Source organism: Carya illinoinensis, chromosome 7 (assembly GCF_018687715.1).
Source record: "Carya illinoinensis cultivar Pawnee chromosome 7, C.illinoinensisPawnee_v1, whole genome shotgun sequence".
NCBI classification, from domain to species: Eukaryota; Viridiplantae; Streptophyta; class Magnoliopsida; order Fagales; family Juglandaceae; genus Carya; species Carya illinoinensis.
This window is the reverse complement of record NC_056758.1, coordinates 44,091,987-44,108,262: the sequence shown is the minus strand read 5'-3', so window position 1 is coordinate 44,108,262 and position 16,276 is coordinate 44,091,987. Positions and strand designations below refer to the sequence as shown.

Here is a 16,276-nt window from a genome sequence, read left to right as displayed (position 1 = left end):
ATCAATGGGCAGTTGGTTGCATTTATTGCCATTTCTTAAAAACTATAGGGACATGCTGCAGGAGGTACGGTGATGCATCTTGTTTTGGAGAAAACCAACGGGTCGAAAATAGCCGTTCTAAAAATAAATACAGTTCGGAAATTCGAATAATCGATTACGGGTAGGAAGGTGGGAATTCGGAAGTGGCTTGCTTCAGGTCAGATCGGAAACACCATTTTCGGGTCGGGTCGAGTTCAATGAACAGTCCTTTGAGAGAACACTCATCTTTGTCCGAGAGCCCCTTCCACGTACAGTATGTCCTAAATCTTGGGTGGCTGCCTCTCTCTCTAAAACTAAAAAACTTTTTTCTTGAACAGGGTAATAATAATGAAACAAAAGTGCGTACAAAGTTGCAACAACATTGCCGACAGCAACTGTGGGGACTAGGCCGGATACGAAGTAAAACCCCAATCAAGCAAACATTTAAAAAGGCGCTCATCTTAATGTTGTCTGGGTACAATTCTTCCCTCAAGATTACCAAGAAGTCAAAAAACGTCCCCTTCAAACACCTACTTCTCCCTACTTTTTCTCGAGTGGATCGATCCACTTATGGTAGCCTTGGTTTTTGCCCACTCTTTCAAGGAAGTGGCACTTCTCATAAAAGAACATGTTTCTCCTATACTAATATTCCCAGCAGACGCCAACTTTGATGCTGAATCATGTTTCTTCTCAGATATTCGACAAGGAGCCTCACTATTGCCCAAAACAGTCTGTCGATTCTTCTCTAGAGTACTCCTAATGACACTCTCATCCTTTCCCATTTCCAAAGATAAAGAATCATCTCCAATAGATTTACCATCATCATGTTTCCCCAGACCCTTCTGCTTGCTGTCGTTGGAATCAACAATGACCACATCATTGAGCTCCATTATGACTTGCTTTCCATAAGAAATATCAGGCAAAATTTGTGCAATGCTGAATAAGCTACTCTTATTTTCGCCAACCAACTGTGTCCACGAGGACTTCTGGAGCCATGAAGCACCTCTACTGGATTTAGTTGAAGGTGCAGTATGGCTGGAAGGCTGAGTTTCCACGAGCTCCTCTTTAGTTGTTTCACCCAACTTACTCTCCAAGTGATCTCCATGACTTACCAAGTCGTCATTTTTGCTGACAGTGGAGTCGGGCACAAAGGAATTTGATTTTAGTTGCTCTTCCTCACTAGAACTAATGCCTGGCAATATATGTGAGATGCTGAAATTGTTGCCCCTATCACGGAGAAGTTTTCTCCAGGAAGACTTCCGGGACAATGATGGAAGTGTTGCTGATTGTTGGATACCAGATTCTGGTTCAGCCAGTTGAGCTCCCAAGAGTATTGCCGACTCATCAGAAGGGGTTTTCAACTCCCCATTGCCTTTGGGGATGGCAGGCGGAGGTCCATTTCCATTACTTTCTTGATTGAAAAGTGATTTCCTTTTTTTGTAAGGAGGTACAACATTATTTTTCTGCAGTTTGAGCACGTTCAGATTTTGCCCATCCATAGAGGTTTGAGTTCGTATGAATCCTGATTCCTGGGGTTCCAAGAAACAAAAATGAAGCCAGAAAGTACAGGCATATTTGGTGCAAGTAAACAGAGAAAAGAAATGCCCTCTACAAATTGAACGAAAGCTCTACCTTATTTTCAGAAATTCTTTCCTTTCCCTGGCCACCTATAAAAGCCATCATGTTGTTGCTGCCCATCCTGTTGTTTCTCCTAGTCATCACATTAATTATGAGGTTATCCTCATCTGTTCCAGAAGCTTCTTCATTCTCATTAACTTGCAACATATGAACAGATTTGATGGAATTATCTCTTCCTTTGGCCAGTCCCTTTCCACTGCCTACAGCATCTAATAGGTTTTCTCTTTCAAAGAGCTTGTTCATCACTGAATTCATTATGTTAAGCTCTTCCTCACTTATCCCATCACTTCGGGTTTCCAGATCACAAGTTTGTTTTTCCTTTGCAGTGGGATGACATATGGAATGCTCTTCACAATCACAAAAATGGATAGGGAGAGAATGAACTACTTCAACACGTTGGAAACTGTATTTGTGTTTGCCAGTTCCACTCAAAGGCATTAATTTCACCTGCGCCGAAAAAAATACATATAACAATACAAAGCCACAGTTTCAAGCAAGTGTAAATGAACATGTTTGCTCCAAGTTGTTTTGATCAAGTGACAGATGAAAATTTAACATCCATAAAAATGTGATATTAGATATTTGCTGAGTGCAAATGAAACAAATAATGGTAACAATTTGTGTCAAAATAAATCTATCAGTTCACAACCAACACTCCCCCCGCGGGGGGAGTGTTGGTTTGGGGGAATGATTAACCCCTATAACCCACCTTTCTTAAGTTGGGAAAGTAAATCCGAAGTTGCTTTCTTTCAGAATTGATGACTTTCTTAGGCTTGTCGTAGGAGGCCATGTCTTCATCTGCATTATAACTGTTGGTAAGTCTCCTACTAGCAAGTTCAGCTTTTTCTGCCCACTCTCGTTTCAAACTAACAAGATAATGTTCTTTAGCTTTCTCAAGCCTCAGCCTCCCTCCCTTCCAGACACACCCATTATACTGTAAAGTTACAAAGCAAGAGATGAACGTAGGCAATAACATGCAGTACATATTAAAACGAAAAGGAAAAAAGAAGATCCAGCTTCCCATGATGCACCCAATACAAAGTTAAACCTGTGATCTGACCCTTATTCCCTTGTTAAAAGGGTAGGAGATCACATTCAGTCCTAAGATCATTGGCTAATTAAAAATAATAATGAAGGAGCTTATTTAGAGTTATAAGGGCGTGCTAAGCTGTGCACACAAAATTATTCTCCCAAGATAACATAAGGGGTGCAAGGATATCGTAACATAATCAGTTCTTCTATATACAAGCCCCAAATTTTAACACACCACCACACTTGCCGACATAGCACTTACATTGCTTTAAAAAAAAAAAAAAAACAAAGGCAAAAGTGGGACAAAGTTGAGGTGATTTCAGCCCGTCTCACAAATTCGAATTTTTTGGTACTTGGCAGAGAAGCAAATAATTGTTGTTTGGTAGCTGAAAACAAGAAGCTAGGAGATGGAGAACTTTCTTAACAACTCAACAAGGAACCATGTTAGACTGATTAAAATTCCAGAAAATGCAAATAAAACAGAGAAAGTAGAGATAAAAAGAAATGTTAGAAATTGATGGCCAAATTGCTGGAAGCGCAAATCTATTTGTGGGGTTTGTAGTATCAGTTCGTTGGAACCACACAAAGATATGATTTAGAAAAAGACCATTCAAAGATCCAATCATTGTCCGTTTTGGAAATCCTCTTCTTCTTCTTCGTTTTTTTTTTTGCTGGGATTGTTGTTTGGTGGCAGAGAAAAACAGGGAAATGAAGAACTTTCTTGAAAACCAAACAGAGAACAATGTTAAACTGCAATTAAAAAATGCAAAGGAAGAAGAGAAAGAAGAGATACAAATAAATGCTAAAAGTCCATACCAGAAATAAATCACAAATTGATAGCCAGGAACTATGAACCAATTTCAGACCATACCAGCAATTTCTTCTCACGCCCTAAAGCTCCAATACAATGGAACTACTCGGCAAGACTTGCATAACTTTTCTTTTCATCTCCATTTAAGGGATTTTGGCACTTGTGCTGTACCATCAAATTTTTTGGGTAAAAGGGTAGGTTTCTTGGGCCTTTCTTGCTCAGTTTACTGGGGCCTATCTTGCTTGGCTTTTTGCTCAAATAAAGATGAATATATACACTGGCTGTGCGAAGTGCATCCAGAAAGAGGGAAAAGGGATGAGCTACGGTCAGCTTCATTTTAAAATTGAAATTGGGTGGGTTGTGCCCCATTGGATGGGTGTGGCAGTGTGTTATAAAAAAGGATGGCATCCAGAATTTTTGAAAGACAATACATAGCAGGTAACTGCAACACAACCTGATATCATTCATGTCCATATAACAGGACAATAGCCCTCTTGTAGCATATTATACTTCCAGTTTTCTAACAATGTTGCTAGTTTTTCTTTCCCTCTATTGGCAAAATACTCACAGAAACGTATGTACATTTTCAAAACTAAGAATAGTATTTGACAGTCTCAAATTTTTTTTGACAAGTTATTTGACAGTCTCAATTAGAAGCATTATGGGGTTTGTGGTGAATAATGTTTTCTGTCTTGTTCATTGAGCCATCGACTCTCCCCAGCTTGTGCAACTTTCTATTTTGTCCACCCAAAAGTATTTCACCGACTACTATAAGGTTTTACAAATTTTACTTTAATCCAATAAAGCACTCATGCACAAAAATCTCCTGCTTGTGCTTTTCTCTCTCCTTAATAAATCCTTTAGGTTATACAATGGAAATACCCAATACCTGATCTGACAAGGAAATAGGTGGCAGAGACGGTATTCTATCTACACACAGGGCATGGCCTTTTGTCTGTGGGTGTAAATGGAGAGCTTCCTTACATATTCAAAAAACCCTTTTTTTTATTGGCACCGGGTGTCTGAAAACAACGTTCTGACTAATCCTGGGGGTGCACAAGCCCTTGGCAAGGAGTTTCGTATAAATGCACATTAGATTGGTTGATGGCCCCAAGAAATTGTTTGCACCCAAGAGGATTCAAACCTTAGACCTAGATGAAGCATACCACCAAGACCAAGGCCCTTACCACCTAGGGATTTACTCAACAAACCCATTTTGGCTGTGTTGTTGGTGTATTTTACAGATTTTTCTTCTATAAGCACTTCAAGTAACTTTAACAAGGCCCTATTCAAAACTAAAAGAATTTGACCATCAAAATACACTGTATCTGTCTTCTGAATAAATAATCCTAATAGAGCATCACATGAGAGGTGGCCGAATATGCATGTGGATTATTTACAAAATTTAGCGAATTCAACAAAGCCTTATTTCAAATTGTAGAGTTTAAGCCTCAAAATATACCATTCTTAATAAAGATTTGTGTGTGCCCAAGCCAAAGCTGTCCCGGTAAAGTGCTAACCACATGTAATTTGACAAAGAAGAAACTGTCTTTTAAAAAAGGTAAAAATGCCTGTACGTGTAAAATCATTTACAACTGGAGACAAGCTTAGAAATCGTAGTGAAAAGAAAGAGTGGAAAGAAGCATCCACGAACGGGTATTCACTAATCCAGGCTAATCTATTAGCTTAAAAGAAAGAAATGATTTTTTCTCCTAAAACAACAATACTCCCACCAAGAAATAGAAGAACAAAAAATTCAAGTAATATGTATTCTTTTATAGGTAAAACTCATGTAATATGTAAAGTAGGAGAGAGTAAACAAAGAATTAATACAGTGCTGAAGAGCTTGGAGAGGGAGTTAATGGAAGAGGGAGAGAAGTCGACGTAGGCAAAGCTGCGGCCTTTGGTCCTCACAATGACCACTTCCTCTGCCATTCCCGAAGACGCGAACAACCTCTTCAGATCATCGCCCGTCACGCTTTCCCCCAATCCTCCCACAAATATCCTCATCTTCTCCTTCGTCATTTCTGTGCCTTCTTCCATTTTATAATTGGTTTGTTGCGAAAGCTTCTCCTTCGTCAAATTTCAAATTTATGTTCTGAGCGATATCCGTTTTCCTTTCCCCTGAATTCACCAACTCACAATTCACAATCCCCTTGTCTCTCTCGTCTTTGCTAGACTTCAAACCCGACGGTTCTTAACGAGGGTCTCAAGCCTGACCCTCTTAACGTTAATTGGGCTGCAAAATGGGCTCCAAGGGAAGCAGGCTTTTCGGCAACGCGACGCCGTTCTTTCCAGTTAAGTTATCTTTTTTATTTTATTATTTGTTCCATCTTTAACAATTTTGTCAATGAGACTTTTAAATTGGATTTTTCTAAATATTAATCCAAGAGTACTGGTATCATGCTTTTAATTTATACCATTCAACGTGGCACTTCAACTTCATGTCACGGGAGTTATTAAAAAAAATATTAAAAATATGAGAATATCTTTAAAACAGATTTGGTAACTATTTAATATAAAAATATAATAAATGTGTCATATTATATATAATAAGATGTAAATAAAATAATAATATGCTATATGGTATTACTCGCATCTCCCATCTGTACACATCGTCAAAAATACACATCTGACACATCGTCAAAAATACACATCTGAATAAAAATAGCTGAAAACCTTTGGAGCTTTGGTGTTGGACATATTTGTAGTTCTTGCATCCAAGTACTGCTTTTGGGCTGTGAAACAGGAAGAAAGTTTTGGCTTTCGGCCCCTGCACCTGTTGTCTCGGCTGGGTTTCTGCCAAGAAATCACATCAGGAGCGGCCATTGATGGTGGTATTTGGAGCTTGGTACTCTCTATTTTTTATAGTATTGTGAAACTAGAAGGAAGTTTTGCATTCAGGTACCATCACTCACATTCATTTTTTATGAAGTCAATAACAATGCTTCCAGGTTTTGGGTTTTGGCTTAGGAACAAAGGGCCATAACTGAATCCAGCAAAAATATGTTTTCTTTTTCTTTCTCATATTATCCATTCCTATTTGAGAGAGAGAGAGAGTGGCTTGAGGGGAAAAAAGAGAGGACGGAGAGCCGTGGACTTGAGAGGAGACATAATAAGTGAGTTTTATCAGTTGTATATGAGTATAGGGTAAGGATAATGGAAAGTTGACGTGTCCATTTATCATTGGAAGGTGTAAAAGTGACTTTTCCACCCCTCTGGTCTATAGCGTCTCTCAAAAAATATATATTTAAAATAAAATGATGTCTAAAACTATAAAATAAAAACTAAAATTTTGATTCCTTCTACTCTTTTTATGTTTAGGTTTTTAATCTTTTAATAAAATATGTGGCACCACATTGTAGTGGCGCATTAAAAGACAAAATGAATAGTATAAATTAGATAATATAGTAACAATTCTCTTAATCCAATGAAATGCGTTATTTGAAATCGACCAGTCAACGCTTCACATAGAAATCCCATGAATCTCATTCCCATCCAACATCGCATTCTCACATTCCCATCAAGCCACTATCAATTCATCGCACTCTCTCATTTTTTAAAATTTTATAAAATACATTAACTCAAACAATTTCATTATTATTTATAAACTATCTAACTATCATTCATAGATTTTTCATATAATGTGATCCCATCTATATAATCAAATGAGGACTTAATATATTTATTAGTCGTAATCTTGTTTTTCAATCTTTCTTAGGCAAGTTGCTCATTTACCGGATGCTTATAACCATTTGTCAAAACTCAACAATAAAGTATGTCAGTGGAAATATTGCTTACAATAGTTTTTGTTATGTCTTGGATAATTGTTGTGTTAATGCCAAAAATAGCTTAACAATTCGAAATGGGAGAAGGATCCATTCTCAGCTTCATTGAGATTGTTCTGGGTCTAAATTTGTGTTGTGTGGAGCCCCCGGTGGATGAATAGTAAATAAATACAAGAAAAAATAAATAGAGGGAGTCACATAAATTTATGTGGTTTAGCACTGGACCTACGTCCATATGGGTTCAAGGAGAGAATGATCCATTATAATAAATTTGTTTTATAGTCTCTCATGGTCTCTCATCCTCACTGTATAATAGATCTCAAAGGTCTGTATTTTGATGGAGATCCCATTGTTGGAACCTCTGTCGTGAGGTTGCAAAAGCCTTTCTGGAGAAGTCTGGTCAAAATTCTCTAAAGTCGTAGGTGTCCCTATCTTTTATCTACTGCCCCTTACTTTATGTCCCTTCGCCCCTTCTTTATATCACATTACCATTTTTGCCTCCTGACACCCTGCATTCTCTCATCCCTTTGTCCCCTCCTTTCCTCTCTCTTTCTTCTTTCCTGATGAGTTCCTCCCCCATTGAGCTAGGCCTAGGAAATATCATGGGCCTGTTATATTTTATCCTTTCAAGTTGTCCGCGATTCTTAAGGGCAATTTACTTCAAAAAGAAGATCTTGAGAATCTTTAAAGATAAAATATGCAATCGAACTAGTTCACCCAAGTACATAGAAAAATAAATTCTGGAGTCAGTCCCTGGTTATCTATTCCTCTTCCATTAAGTAGTAAAGATTTCTAAACGTGTGGTGTGCATGTGAGTAGCATGTTGGATGCATGACAAAGATATCGCACAGACAACACCAATTATTTTGGACATGACTCACAGCTTCGCACACACAATCACCTGCAACCAAATATGAATGAGGCTTGGGGGTTCAAGAAAATGTCTTTGATGCCTAAGTCAGTAAAGATAATAGAGATCTCTCTAGAAATTCATTATGATGGATCTCATAATCATACCTGGATAAAATAAATAGAGTTTTATTATGTTTCTTGTTGTTACGCGATAACTATCTCACCCATTATTTGAAATTCAAGACTCCAGATATTGGAGCTTAGCTTATCTTGATTAAGCTGATGGCCATTTTCTCTAAGTTCTCAGGTAGTTGTTCCTTTGATGCTAGCTAGTATATGCTTCAATTTGACTAGGCTCTAGATTAACTAGGTTATCGAGCTATGCTACGACCCAAGCCCATGATACGACCCAACAGGTTCTCGAAAGAAAATTAGACCCCTTGTAGTTACCTCGCGAAATCTCATCACGCACAGGATGATGAGACTTGTAATAAGTTCCATCGGTGTTAGCTATTACATTCTTAGGGTGGACTAGGCCTTTGACTAACTAAGTTATGTGGCGGTGCTACGGCCCAAGCCCATAATATGACCTATTAGGTTCTCGAAAGAGGATTAAACTCCTTCCAAATAGAGGTGTAACCGGTCCGGTCTGGTTAGATTTTGGACAAAATTTATGACCGAACAGGTATGCACCGGTTTTATTTTTTTTTAAACCGATTACGCACCAGTTACCCTCCTAAACTGATACTCCGGTTTTACCAATTCTTAGTTCAATTTTAATGTACTATATTATATATTATATAATATAGAGTAATGCTACATACAGCTGTGGAATGTGCAAACGCTGCGCAATAACTTTAAAAAAGAGTGGGGTCCACGATTAAAAAGTTAGTTTTTTTTTCATGTGGGTCCCGTATTAAATCACGTTTTCAAAAAAAAATTGCGCGGCGCTTACACAACCACGACTGCAAATATCATTTCTCTATAATATAATATATTGTAGTATATAATACTATAGTGATAATATATTGTAGTATATTATAATATATATTATAATTGTATTATAGACTATAATTATATATTATAATATATAATATAGTGATATATTATAATATATAGTGATATAATATTAATATAACTATTAGTACAATAAATAAAATGATATAAAATTTTAAAATTTAATTTTATATTAATTAGTAATTTATCATATAACACAAAACTATTTTATATATAATTATATATTATATATAAAAATTATATACAATAGAAAAAATTAAAAAATTAAAAAATATATAAAACGGTCCAGTCCAATTTTAAAAAAAGAAAAATCGGAATGGAACCGATTTTGATAGGTTTTAAGAAAAATAAAACCGATACTTGACCGATCCTACTGGATGGGTCTGGTCCGGTTTACCGGTTCATCAATTTTTTTTACACCCTTATTTCCAAATCCCATCCTAATAGAAGACCTAGAATCGATGGGTTCAACAACTACGAGCTTCGAATATAACAAATTGCAACGAATTATACCTCGATCGAGAGGGATTGGTCACGCGATTCTTGTTGAAATAAAAGATAGATATTGACTGTGACGTCCCCAAATCCCACGTATGGACACGTGGAAATCGAGACGTCGGGATGATGACAACACGGGTCACTACCCTATCGCCAAGTGCCAAGTGTGTGTACATGCAACAAGTGTACAAATAAAAACACGTAGCGGATAACAAAAAGTCTTATAACTAAGTACTAGAATTTTTTCTTTGTTTAATACGAACCCGATTAAAACATACATAATAAAATATTACAAATCTCAAATATCGTTTCAAACCAAACTACAAGACATAAACTCCAAATCAAAACTCCAGCAGAGCTGCCTCCTCGACCTCTGCATCAAAATCTACGGTACCAAAATGGTGCCACAGGTAAGTAAAGATCCAAACGTCATAAGATAAAGACATATTAAGCTCAAACAATATGCATGAAATAATGTCAAATGCACATGTCCCATAAAACCTCAGTTTCCACGCACGCCAAAATCTCATTTTGGCCCAAAAGATATCTGTTAAACAAATCATTGCCAATATCTCAGATAATGGTCCAAATCAAGAACACCACCATTTTTCCAGAAAATGGATCACAAAGCCTCAAACATAACCTCGACATTTTCTCAGAAAATGGCTCGTATCCAATATCTCAAATCCGTTCCAATTTATTGCATGCATCATGATCTCCCCTAGGGATCATCCGCACGCTCTGGCTCCTGTGCCACACCGCAGATAACGACCACGCATGTGACACCCAAATGAGCGATGCCCAGTTCTCGCGCCCAACGCGTACCTAGACCAGGCCATCCTCTAGTACCCCCCACCCTAGGGACCACGAAGTCGACACGACAGCGTTACTGTATCATGCGATCCGGTCGTCGCCCAGCGACAACCCAGGGGATGTCACTCAGTATTATCCACTCCCAAGTGACCAAAGGAGCTCCACCGGGATAATACCCCATCCCGACTTGGGGTCGTGATACACACGCACCCGAAAATCCATTTACACAAATAAAACCAGATTTTCTCAATTTAAAACATGCACATGAATGCACCATGCAATGCACACCTCAAGACACAAATCATCCAACCAATCACAATATCAACAAAACCAAACAACTCTGTCCTCAATCCATCCGACCCCCGACTCCTAGGACTCAGTCCGGAATTAACCAACCAGTCAAATAAATACTTGTAAGAGCAATAATATATTTAAATCTAAAGTAGAGTTTGGAAAATACTTACAACGCTATAAGGTAATTTTTGAAGAATCACGACGTTGCAAACGGCGGAGGAAAAGCAACGTAACAGTGAAAAATACACTGTAGCCGTGGGTTGTAAAATACCCACTTTCGAACGGGGACAAACCAAGACTTAAAATTGATAGGGAATGGTCTAGAGATATTTATGAAACTAATGGAAATAAGTTTTGCCGTGGGTGGCGATGGAAATGGAGGTGGAAGCGGAAAAAAGGCAAATCGGAGTTGAGCTCGTGGGAGCTGCTCCGGCAACGGATCGGGGCTAGAAAAGGATGGGTTAGGACGCCAATAGGTAGGTGATGAAGTGGTGAAAAGATGGTGGCCGAAGGTGGAGCGACTGCGGCTGAAATGGCCAAAAACCGTGCGGTTTAGATGAGTTCTCAGCTGCAAACGACGGCTCGGATGGAGGTGAGATTTGGTGGGGAGGTACGCCGGCCGGAGGGGGAAGTTTTTGGGTGGGTGGTGTCGGCCACGTTGCCGGCGAGCGGCGGTGCTGGGCGGCACAAGCTGGACGGCGTTAGTGAGGAGAGAGAGAGATGACATAGCACATGGGGGAGAAGCGGAAAAAGAAGAAGAAAGAAAAGAAAGAAAGAAGAAAATCAAAGAAAAGAGAAATAAAAATAAAAAAAAAAAAAAAAAAAAGGGAAAAAGAAAAAGAGAAAAGAAAAGATGGAGAAAAAAAATGATGTCTAATTTTCACCTCCGGAGTCCAAAATCTAATCCGACGAAAACAAATATAAAAACTATAAAACGACTAAAATAAATTAAATACCACATCAAACTAAAATAAATTCAATTAAAATACAATAATTTAAAATAAAAGAATTAATATATTAATTAAATTAAAATACTCATTCAGTGAAAATACACGTAAAAAGGAGATATCACATCGACGGAGATCAGGATGGAACCGAATGGTAGAAAATCAAAGAAACCCGTGGCTAACTGACTTGGTCTTTCTTCTTCTACCAATTCTTTTGGTTTTCAATGTCTCCTTATTTTCTCTTAATTTCCTTTATAGTTTTGAGTGGCTAAGCTTTGGGAGTGATTGCTCTCACACTTCCATATATGTATCAATGTATATCACAGTTGTGCACATGACTTTAAGGTACTATCCTCTAGGGGTGGGCAATTTAGATCTAAACATATATTTTTTATCACTTTTAGATCTAAAAATAATTTTTTAAAATAATAAAATATAGTTAATATTTAAAGTGAAAATAAAGCGGGGCGGATTGGGTATCCGCCCCGCACCCCGCCCCGGGGATGCGGGGGCGGGTGGCGGGGAGGAAAATCCCACCCCCGCATGGTGCGGGGCGGGGTGTGGGGAGGGGGCTACCCCGCACTGTATGGTGCGGGTAGCACCCCTACTAGTATCCTCTAGTTCCGCCTATCTTTTTTTAAAGAAAAATGATGGATGCAAAATACTTGGCGCATGGATTGTTCACGAAAAGCAAATAGATCCACATGTGAAAAATGATGTGGTGCATTTCGGTTTCACTCTTCCAGCCTTTCGTTCTCCCTCTTTCATCTCCCACCTCCATTTTATTCCATCTTCCATTTTCGGACTCACTCTTCCATTTTAGGCAAATTCCCTCCTCCATTCTCTCTGTCAATCCAACCAGTTGTAGTGCATTAATTTGTTTGGTCAAGTCCTCCAAAGCCCATAAAGAAAGGGGAAAATATGAAATGATTCTCTACCTAGCTTTATGGTTTTTAACAGATATCATCAACCAAATGGCCATAAGCAAGCTAAGTGCTAAATGGCATGATAGACATGAATAAGAAGAAGAGAGAAAATTCATCAAAGGTTTGGTGTGCAAATATATAATAGCAGAGCCAAAAGGAGGTTTCTTGGGCTGTGGAATGGCTCCTAATCTCTTTCCCTGTAGAACTCTGTCATCTTCTTCTAGAGAAGATCAAGAGTAACACTTTGACCTTTTGGAGCCGTAGTCATCTCCTACGATGATATGATTTCTTCTCAGTTCTCGCTGAGAACAAGCAAAAACTAATTAAAACAATAAAGAACAAAGGAAATGGAGAACAAAACGTGGGGCAAGACACAAGAAGGAAAAAAAAAAAAAAAAAAAAAAAAAAAGACCTTATTTTCAAACTCTCTTGGGGGCTTTGACGGTGGGGTGGGTGATGGAGGATTGCAGCGCAACCCAACCGAGGAAAGGGTTGCGGAGGAACAACAAACGTGAATGGGTCTCAGAAATGGGTTGTGAAAATCTATATTTTGGAGGTGAAGGAAAGATGAATGTGAACGAGAGGGACGAACTTCGCCAAGATTAGTCTTTTTCTTTTTATTTTTTTATTTTTATTTCTTTACTTATAGTTGACGTGACAATCACATCTCGTTCGTGCGCATCCCTACACCAAGTCTCCTTCCTGTAGAAGAATTGTTTTTTAAATCACTCATTTCTTTTTTTATTTTTTGTCTTATAAAAGAGTAGGTCGATAATTAAAAAATTAAAATTTTTATATAAATTTTATATTTATTTATTGTTAAATACATGATGCTTACTTTCTCTTCTAAAATTGAGATACCTGCAGTTACTCAACGGAAGGATGCATAGATATAATATAGATGACTCGCACGTAGGTAGTTATTTAAAAATGTTTTTTTTTTTTTTAATTTTTAGAGAAATAGGCATATAAAATAATTTATTGTCGTTACTTAGATCACCTTTCTCCGATTGCTTTCATTATTTTATTTGTATTTTTTATTTTTTAAATAGTAATATTAAGTACAAATTTCCAATAGTTAAGTTTAATATAAATTCTTTATAAAAGACAGATTTTACTTTTTTATAAAGATTTATATAAAAATTTATCTATTTAAAGGTTGTACAAAATTTCTCTTTTTAATAACTTTAATTTTTGATTATGCATGAATCTGTTTTACTTACCATGAAAATACTAATGTGGCAAATACCCATTGAATGAGTTCGTACTGTTTAGCATAAGAAGCCAATAAGATCTCACATCGTTTGAACATGAGTTATTTTAATATTTTATAATAATCAAATGGCATTAATTGAAATCTTAATTTTAAAAAATTAAAAATTTATAAATAATAATGAAATATTTAAGTTTAATTAAAAAAAAATTGATAAAAGAATGCCCATTCATTATTGAAAAATGCTTTCAATGATGGGATCCCAGTTATGAATATATTTCACAAAAACTTAAATCAAAATCTTAACTATGAATTAAAATCAGGAAAATTCTAAACATCCCCGGGGTGCGTCCCCGTTGCCTACGTGGCTTGATAATGTAAACGACGCCGTTTACATTTTAGAATCCCATCGGTCAAACTAAAGCTTTCCCTTCCTGTGGTCTGTGTTTTCTCTCATCTCTCTCTTCTCTCTCGTCCCTCTCACCCATCTCTTCTCTCAACCCTCTCATCTCACACGAACCACGCAGAAGGAGCTACTCTGTGGAAACCGTGGCCTCAACGTTGAGCAGGAGCACAATGCAGAGGAAATCAACACAGATGCAAGGGGCAGTTTTATTTTTGGGCATGGGATTTTATTCTGCACTTTTTTTTTCGTTTTTACCTGGGTGCCAAACGGCGTGGGGTGCTGCCCTCTCTCTGGGTCGGTTTCATTTTATTATTTTTCTCTGTTTTTCCATTTTTGGGACGGCACGGAAGCACTCTCTCATTTTTATTTTTTTTGCTGTGTGGGTTTCCAAGGATTGATTCATTCGGCACTTTTATTTTGTTGCTTATTATTTTTTTACTTGGTGGGTTGACTCGGCGTGAGGCTCTCTATCTCTCTCTCTCTCTCTCTCTCTCTCTCTCTCTCTTTCTGTGGGTTTTTATTTATTTTTTTGTTTCTTTTCAGTTTTCTTGTTCATTCTTAGTGGGGTATCAGATATTGGTTCTTGCGGTTATTTTTATTTTTCTAGCTTTACGTTTTCATTTTCCAAACGTTACAGTGAATTGCGATTTGGCACTTTAGTTGGAAGTTTTCGTTTCAGTACTAAGCAATAGAAAATACCCAAAAAAAAAAAAGGTAAAACAAAGAAAGAAACGAGAAAATATGTAACAACAACCCAGATCAAATGTTTAAAGAAAAACTCAGTTAAAACCATTGTCTTACCCACAAATGCAGATGAAAGAACAAGCTAAAAGCCAGTTAAAGCTCCTCGGCAACGTCTCTATTTCCGATTTTAATTTTTTGCACAATTTTCCTCACTACTCTTCAAAATCAACAGTTCTCTTACTCACGGGAGAAGATTAAAGCACAGAAAAACCAACCTCAAGCTCGTCGGCTATGGGAGGCTCTGTTTTCGGCTCTGCGAGGTCAAAATCACGTCAAACACTACTCCCGTATTTTTTTTTCTTAGCAAGTAGAACCTTTATAGATAAACTATAGGAAACAAGATACAAGTTTGATGGGGTGGGAGTCCCCTACAATCTTCCCAAAGCCAACACACAATACAACACAAAAAGAAAAAACAAAGGGAGTGATCGGAACCAAATAAATGGCTCCCACCCAATTCCCACAAGGGGAATACCGCTTGACGACGGTTTTAAAATAGTCTGATAAACAGACTATAAAACTGCAGCTGGAAGCCGCAGTGAAGGGGGTTGTGCTGCAACGTGTTGGTCTGGACTGACTGGAAGAAACTATCACATCCACTTTTACTTGATCTTTAGTTAGGAAAAGCTGAAACATAGTGGAGCATCCGAAAACTGTGTTGAAACTCCGGCGAGCTGGCGGAATCAGCGATGGCGGCGCGTGCAGGCCACTCGCCACAATTGGAGAGACAAGACATGAAGGATCTGAAAGATCAGATGCCGCAGACCCCGAAACTGCCGCGCGTGAAGGCGGAAAGCTCCCCGAGGCACGGCAGCTCGTGAAAACCACGCGCTGCTTAAGCCGCGCGTGTGACAAACGCGGCACTTGGATGGGCAGATACCTTCCGCCAGAAAGACGATCGGCACTAGGAGAAGTTAAAAAGGGGGCGCGTGTCCGCCCTAGGCCGACGGAAAGCAGTAGATCGGCAGAGTTGAACGGAGCAACCGGAAAAAAGCTAAAAAAGTCAGAAAAAAACAAAAAAAAAAATGGAAAAGAAGGTCTTGACCAGCGAGGAGGGGAGGTGGGTGGTAGAGCCGAAGCACCAAACCCCCTCTCCCTGGTGAACAAAAAAATTTTCTGGATTGTGCGGACGCTAGAGAGAAAGAGAGGGAGACAGTCGGTAAGTAGCTTCCCTCCCCATGACCAAAAAGTTCACTACTCCCGCGTTTAACTATGCTTCTTTCTGGCTTTTTTTTTTTTTTAATAATTTTTTATTACCGGCTGACGTGGCAACTGCAGT

General features: G+C 38.2%; 1 protein-coding gene across 1 annotated transcript; it reads right to left on the bottom strand.

Moving 5' to 3' along the window:
- Positions 1-432: 432 nt before the first annotated feature.
- Positions 433-5,700, bottom strand: LOC122315899 (protein REPRESSOR OF SILENCING 3). The gene is made up of 4 exons (XM_043132197.1): positions 5,333-5,700; positions 2,366-2,590; positions 1,651-2,103; positions 433-1,547 (listed from the first exon to the last, which is right to left on the bottom strand). The coding sequence occupies exons 1-4, from the start codon at positions 5,540-5,542 to the stop codon at positions 549-551; spliced, it is 1,887 nt and encodes a 628-aa protein (XP_042988131.1). The 5' UTR covers positions 5,543-5,700; the 3' UTR covers positions 433-548.
- Between the last annotated feature and the right edge of the window lie 10,576 nt (positions 5,701-16,276).

Excerpts from the sequence above, each read along its gene's own strand:
- LOC122315899 (XM_043132197.1), bottom strand. The coding sequence starts at position 5,542 with ATGGAAGAAGGCACAGAAATGACGAAGGAGAAGATGAGGATATTTGTG. Across the intron at positions 2,591-5,332 it reads TCTCCAAGCTCTTCAGCACT|TATAATGGGTGTGTCTGGAA; the intron begins GTATTAATTCTT and ends GTAACTTTACAG. Across the intron at positions 2,104-2,365 it reads ACTTTCCCAACTTAAGAAAG|GTGAAATTAATGCCTTTGAG; the intron begins GTGGGTTATAGG and ends TTTTCGGCGCAG.